The sequence below is a fragment of the Chiloscyllium plagiosum genome, chromosome 32, assembly GCF_004010195.1.
Source record: "Chiloscyllium plagiosum isolate BGI_BamShark_2017 chromosome 32, ASM401019v2, whole genome shotgun sequence".
NCBI lineage: Eukaryota > Metazoa > Chordata > Chondrichthyes > Orectolobiformes > Hemiscylliidae > Chiloscyllium > Chiloscyllium plagiosum.
Window position 1 is genome coordinate 14,216,149 of NC_057741.1, and position 6,983 is coordinate 14,223,131.

The window sequence follows — 6,983 nt, forward strand, 5'->3', positions numbered from 1 at the left end:
CGAGTTGTGCTCAAAGCTATAACCACGATGAGGAAATTTAGTTATTAATATGACACTCGGACCTGTTAATGACTGGACAAATACTTCGGAGCTGCATTTGGCACGGCCTCAAGACTGGATAACATTTTACAACGGACGAGGGTAAGGGTTTTTATTTTGCAGGTCAAATGTTGGAACACCCTTTAGGACTGATTTTACTGGGGAATGTTGATAGTAAGTTCTCCTGGTCCTGAGAATCACCGTTGGAGAATGTGACCTGTGTGCAGTGTGTGGGAGCCACTGTCAGAGCTGAAGTGGCTAATGAGCAACAACTTCAGGACAGTCGGTGTCTGTGGACCCTCTCTGGTCCATGGGACGGAGCGTCAGACCGTTTTCCGTTCAGGCGAGAAGACCAGAAGACTTTCGTTTCCCCCTTCAAACAGGGCGAGAAGTCACTGGATGTTGGCTCCAAATCACGGGAATCAACTGGTGTGACTTTAATCGCCTTTGACAACATTTCAGGTGAAGACAGCCCCACAGGGAGGTGCAAACGGAGGATTTCAGCAACGAGGTGGACTTGTAAAGGAGAGGATGTGGAAGGAGTTACGGTTGCAAGGTGAGGGGAGACGAGCAGAATGGGAGAAAGTTGGATTTGAGACCGGGTGTAACCACCTACCTCGTTGGATAATATACTCCCATTGGAAATGATGTCGGGCTGCTGGTCCGTGTAGCCAGCGATGATAGCGCCACAGGAGTTGTGCTCAGCGTCCGTGCTCCTGGACGGGCTGCAGGGCTTCAGGAACATGAGGTCCGTCTTGGCCGACTCCGGGGTCAGGCAGACCTGGTAGCAGTAGTTCTGGCTGTGGTGGCCGAAGCCACCTTCCTCCACCGAGACCTGGGCGGCGTTGGCGTTGCTGGTCTGCACTAGCATGATGTCTGACTTGCTGAGCTTCTTCTTACGGTTCCTGGCCTGGCGGCAGCATGCACAGCCCTCTCCGGCCAGGCAGCTGGACAGGTTCAGCTTCTTGTCCTTCTGACAGCGGACGGCCAACATGATCATGGCCAGCAGGAAGACGAAGGAGACCGAGCCCAGCGCGATGATCAGGATGAGGGTCAGGTCCAGCGCGTTGTCCTTGGGGCTGCCGGCTCGGTTGCCCCTCTCCCCGGGCCGCTCGACCGCGCTGTCCACCGCCAACACCAAGACGCTGGCGGTGGCGGAGAGCGGCGGCTGCCCGTGGTCCCTCACCTCGATCAGGAGCTCGTACGGGGCGGCGCTGGCGGCGGGGAAGCGCCGGGCGGTCTTCAGCTCGCCGCTCCGCCAGTCCATGCGGAAGAGGCCGAGCTCGTTGCCGCGGGCGATGTAGAAGGTCAGCCGGGCGTTCTCGCCGTCGTCCGCGTCCACCGCCACCAGGCGGACCACCAGGTAACCGGGCTCGGCGGAGCGGGGCACCAGCTCCCGGGAGCTGCCGTTGCGGGCCACCGGGGAGACGATGGACGGCGCGTTGTCGTTCTGGTCCACGATGAGGATGTTGACGGTGGCGTTGGAGCCCAGCGCCGGGCTGCCCGAGTCCAGGGCTTGCACGGTGAAGCGGAACTCCTTGAGCTGCTCATAGTCGAAGGAGCGCAGCGCGTACAGGTAGCCGTTCTCCGAGTTGATGGAGACGTAGGTGAACACCGACATGCCCTGGATGTCACACTCCAGGATGGAGTAGGAGATGTAGGCGTTCTGGCCCAGGTCCGGGTCAGCGGCGCTCACCGCGTAGATGTACGCCCCGGGCACGTTATTCTCGCTCACATACACGTCGTAGGAAGCCTCGGAGAACCGCGGCGCGTTGTCGTTCTCGTCGCCCACCTGCACCCTGATGGACTTGCTGGAGGCCAGCGGGGGCGAGCCGCGGTCCCGCGCCAGCACCGTGATGGTGTACGAGTCGCCGTGCTCCCGGTCCAGCGGCCCGTCCGTCACCACCGTGTAGTAGTTCTTGAAGGAGGACTTGAGCTGGAAGGGCACCTGGCCCAGGATCTCGCAGTGCAGCTGCCCGTTGTCCCCCGAGTCCCGGTCGGTGACGCTGAGCAGAGCCACCACGGTGCCCGGAGCCGCCGCCTCGCTCACCGCCTCGGACACGGTGCTGAAGCTGATCTCCGGTGCGTTGTCGTTCACGTCGGTGACCCGCACCAGCACCTTGCAGTGAGCCGGTACCGCGTTGGGGCCCAGGTCCTTGGCTTGCACGTACAGCTGGTGCAAACTGCTCTCCTCGTAATCCACGTCCCCCTTCACCTCCAACCAGCCGGTGCGGGGATCCAGGCTGAACAGCTCCTTGACCCGGGCCGAGACGTGGCTGCTGAACGAGTAGACCACCTCGCCGTTCTTCCCCTCGTCCCGATCGGTGGCGTTGAGCTGCAGCAGCAGCGTGCCGGGAGGCGAGTTCTCCTCCAGGCTGACGGTGTACACCGGCTGGCCGAACACCGGCACGTTATCGTTGGAGTCCAGCACCCTGACGGTGAGCAGGGCGGTCCCGGTCCGCTGGGGCAAGCCGCCGTCTACTGCGGTCAGCACATACCGGTGCAGCGCCTGCTGCTCCCGGTCCAGCGGCTTCTCCAGCACCAGCTCGGCGAACTTGTTCCCGTCCCCTTGGGTCTGCACGTCCAGCTCGAAGTAGCCGTTCGGGGTGATCTGGTAGGTCCGCAGCGAGTTGCTGCCCACGTCCGGGTCGAAGGCGCTCTCCAGCGGCAGGCGGGTGCCGGCCGACGCGCTCTCGGAGATCTCCACCGTCAGGTCGGCCTCCGGGAAGGCGGGGGCGTTGTCGTTGATGTCCACGATCTCGATCTCGACGCGGAAGAGCTCCAGCGGGTTCTCCAGGAAGACCTCGAGGTGCAGCAGGCAGCTCGGGCTCTGCTTGCACAGCTCCTCCCGGTCGATCTTCTCGTTGACGAACAGGACGCCGTTCTCCAGGTTCACCTCCAGGTGAGGGGACCGGGAGCTGGCCACCGTCTGGAAGCGGCGCGCCGCCAACTTGGTCACGTCCAGACCCAAGTCCTCGGCGATGTTGCCCACGAAGGTGCCATGCTCCTGCTCCTCGGGCACCGAGTAGCGGATCTGAGAGGCGACCGAGTCCCACCAGATGCAAACCAGGAGACACCACACTAACATGTCCACAGCCCGCCCTGCGCCTCTTCAACTTCTTTGGTTCTTGGATCTTCTTTCGGCGATTAAATATATAGCTGATTTTTTATTTAAATCCCTCTAGTGATTGACCTGGCGCGCTGTCCAGCTTTGGTTTCTCTCTCTCTCATTTTGTTCTTGCCGCTCGCAAAAAAGCCAAGAAGGCGCATCGCATCGGAAAGCTAAACTTCTGTCTCCTCTTCCTGAGCTGCTCCTCTCGATCTCACTCTATTCAGCAGTGGCCTGGATGAAGAGATTCCCGAGGGCGGGTTGGCTTCTTATCAAATCCTTTGACATAGCGGCCGGTCATCTCTTCGGCGTAAACACGGCGATCGAGTCCAGAGTTTCTCATCAAACACTTTGTGAAGTTCCCCTCGCCAATCTGAATCTCACTGGGGTTTTTTTTTCTCCCCTGCCCTCCCCCCCTTCCCTTTCTCCCTTGTTTCTCTCCTTCCCTCACAACCCTGTTTCAGTTCTCTAGCTGCCCGTGTGTCCTCCCCACCCCCCCGCCCCGGGTTGCAGTGGTTCAATTCCTGCTCTTTCTCTCCTCTCTCTCTCTCTCCTGACAGATTGCAGCTCCCCGGCCTCAGCGCTCTCTGCTTTTGCATAGCGCCCTCTGGGCACCAGCCAATGGCTGCCGGAGACGCTCAGCGGCTGGCTGCGATTGGCTGGCGATGGGCCGTGCGTCAGGTGCCTGCCGCCCAATGGGTGGTGAGGTGGGCGGGGTCACCCCATTCCCTCCTCCTCCGTCTCCTCTCCACCTCCTCCTTCCCCCACCCCCCCCACCCCACAAACGCCACCACTGTCGGGCAAAGGAGGTGCCAGTCTATCGGTTTGCCCAGAGTTGCAGTGGGCTGCACTCATACAGGTGCCCATACCAGTCAGATCAGATCAAAGCGCAAGGACAGTGCTTGCTGCTCCGAGTCTAACCCCCGTCTCTGCGCTAACTGCACTTTTTTTTCTGCACTGACCATTGTGGGGGCGATTTTTTTCTGCAGCTGTACGGGGGTGGGGGGAGCCACTCAAAATCCTGCAAGTATTCAGGATTAATCAATACACCATTGAAGCAAACTGGAACAGTGACACGTTCCACACTTTCACCGGAGATGTGGCGCCGGGATTTTTGTTTGCATGTGTAACATATATCCCATGAAGAATCCCTCCCCAGGTCACGATTTAACACATACAGTATCAAAACATCGCCGTGCCCCATCAGAAAGAGCCCCATCGCTTTAATTGCAACATTTTTGCGTAACGCCAGACATGTATCCAAACGCAATCTAAAGATTTTTCCCCCTTTTATTGCTCCAACGCACCCCGACTGACATCTTGCGGAGTGCCGCTGAGTTCCTCGGGGTTTCCGGCCGGGTGAGACGTACCTATCAATGAATGAGGAATGGGGCTTCGTTAACGGGGCTACAGTCGGTGTTAACACCGGTGAATCTCTGGGTGCCGCTTACAATTGTAAGATTTTATTTCTCATTGTGATTGCGATGGAAGGGGGTGGATGAGATTCATCTTCACAGTTTTGTGCGGCGCGTCGACTGGCTAATGAGCTGGAATGTTATGACTGAGGGAGCAGAGGGTTTAATATTGACACCAACATTCCCCGCAATGAGATATTTCGCTGCGAGAGAGACGAAGGGAGGATATTCCGAAAGCACTCGGCACTCCACTTGGCACCGGATTTGCGCTCCGGGAGAATGAATGTTTTTGTTTGCTTTTGTAAAAACACATCTCGCTGAAACAGCTCCAGCGTCAACTGCAGAGCCGGAATGCCCGGAGTTGAGCTGGGCGCTGGGGTTTCAGTGTGCAATACTCAAAGCTCACCCGGGCGACAGCAGAGGAGACTTTGGCGTGTCCGGAACGATGCCGGGCTCTGCCCAAGAGCAGGTCGCCTTGAGGATCTATTCAATCGCCGCAGTTTCTTATTGAGCGAGGGCCAGGGTAACATTTTTTTTAAAATTTGCACGCCACGGTTCATATGACAAATGGAAATTCATAAATAAAATCAAATGATGATGCTGTCTGTGTGATTTGCCTTGATTTTTTTTTCTTTCGTGACATGGACATTCCCCTTATTTCTGCTGCGGGTAGAGACCGATTTTTTTGTAGATATTTAATCCGGCGTCTAGTAACGCCTTGGAGAGGTTGGGGTGGTTTCGGGGGGTTGGGGAGGGGTGGGGGGTGTGGGGGTGGGGGGTGAGGGGAAAGAGATGAGGGCTCCATGGACTCAGAGAACCTCAATTCATTTCAGTCTCCCATATGAGATGCAAAGAGCTCGGACAGTTTATAAAAGAATGGTTTGATCAATAAAAAGTAGATTATGGTCTATCAGAATATTAATGTACACGTCTAATCGATACGTGCCTCCTGGCTCCTTTTACAGGCGCAGTCGGAAATAGAGTCTGAATTTCTTGATCAGAGAATTAATCTTCCTTTATTTGCGTCTGTGTATATACATAAAGCAACTACAATGGCTCTGTAGCTGACATTCTTTTTGAATGAATATTTACTAATTGACCTTTATTCTCCGACTACATCAAAACCCCTCCCATAATGAGTTCTTGTCAACTATCTTTTATAGAATTAGTTGAAATCGTTCATTGGAGAAGATAGTGCTGGAATCAGCATGTCCTCACTGGGGCAGAGACAGACACACGGTGGAATGTCTGACTGTGCCGCGATCTGCTGGGTATTCATGCCTCCTATCTGCCAGTTCAGTAATAGCACGTACTCTTTTTGTGTGTGTGCATGTGTGAACTGCGGGACACTGGAAAGACACATAGATGTATCCCGTGCATAATTTGGATTGACTTTTCAAGATGATTTTAATAGCGAGCCAAAACTGCCCAAAACAGAAATGTTCATTCTCGCACTGACGCCCGCGATTCAGACTCCATTTGTGACCAGAATCGACGAAATTTTGCTACTGATTACAGATCCTGGTGGTGCCAAGCTTGAAGCTTCCCTCCTTTGTGCATTCGCTGCATTCTACAACTGGCGTGTTCAGAATCAAAATAATGCACAAGAGGAAGAGTGTTGTCAGGACCAGTGTTCATATTCAGACGGCTCTTTTCAGCATCTTCCAGCTGAGGTTGGCAAGTGTAGTGGTGGGCATTGCCACTAGAACATTGCAAAAGCATCACGGCAAGAATTGTAAGGATTCCCCTTCGTTAGCTGAGCAGAAATGATGGCCGATTGACGATTATTAACGGTCCCCTAGTTCTGATGTGACCTGTTCTCACTATTCGTTAATTTCACGCGTAGTCCATCTACAGAGAGGCATGCATTTGAAGAAATCCTGTCATATCTTGCAGCCAGAATTTCCAGGTCTTGTTAATGTGTTGCCAAATTACAAATTTTGGTTCACAGCGTGCATGAAAAGTCTGATCCCGCCGATTGGCATCAGGTAGGAGGTAGAAGTGCAGTTGATTTTTGTGAGAAAGTGTGCAAGTGCCAAGGTGGCACAATTTTCTTGGATCCTGATATCAAAAACATGACTGCAAATCCCGACTAATAGTTCATTTATCATCTGTTAGAAGTTAAATTTGTTTGTCTTAGAATAAATTCCAGTATTCTTTTTCATTTAAATCTACAAGAATTCCTGAAACACAACATGAATCATTCGAAAAACAGTACACTGCCATCAAGAAGGTAGCTCTAGTTCAGCACAGGTGAAAAAAGATGCACACTTCCTTTTTGTTTCCGCAATTTACAAAGACTAAATTGGAGAACTAAAACATTAACAATTTTGCTCCCAATTCTAAATAGACATTAGTCAATTGCACCGACTTGATCATAGGGTATGATTATTGTTAAGTTGCCAAATCCAAACATACAG

The 6,983-nt window shown here is 54.0% G+C and overlaps 1 protein-coding gene across 2 annotated transcripts in view; it reads right to left on the minus strand.

Annotated features, from left to right (window-relative positions):
- The window catches only part of LOC122539346 (protocadherin-10-like), a 56,485-nt gene extending 51,325 nt beyond the window's left edge, over positions 1–5,160 (minus strand). For both annotated transcript variants that reach the window (XM_043674089.1, XM_043674090.1), the window contains exon 1: positions 656–5,160. In XM_043674089.1, the coding sequence (XP_043530024.1) occupies positions 656–3,127 (2,472 nt within the window). In that variant the 5' untranslated portion in view covers positions 3,128–5,160. The remainder of the gene's footprint in view (positions 1–655) is intronic.
- Positions 5,161–6,983: the final 1,823 nt, after the last annotated feature.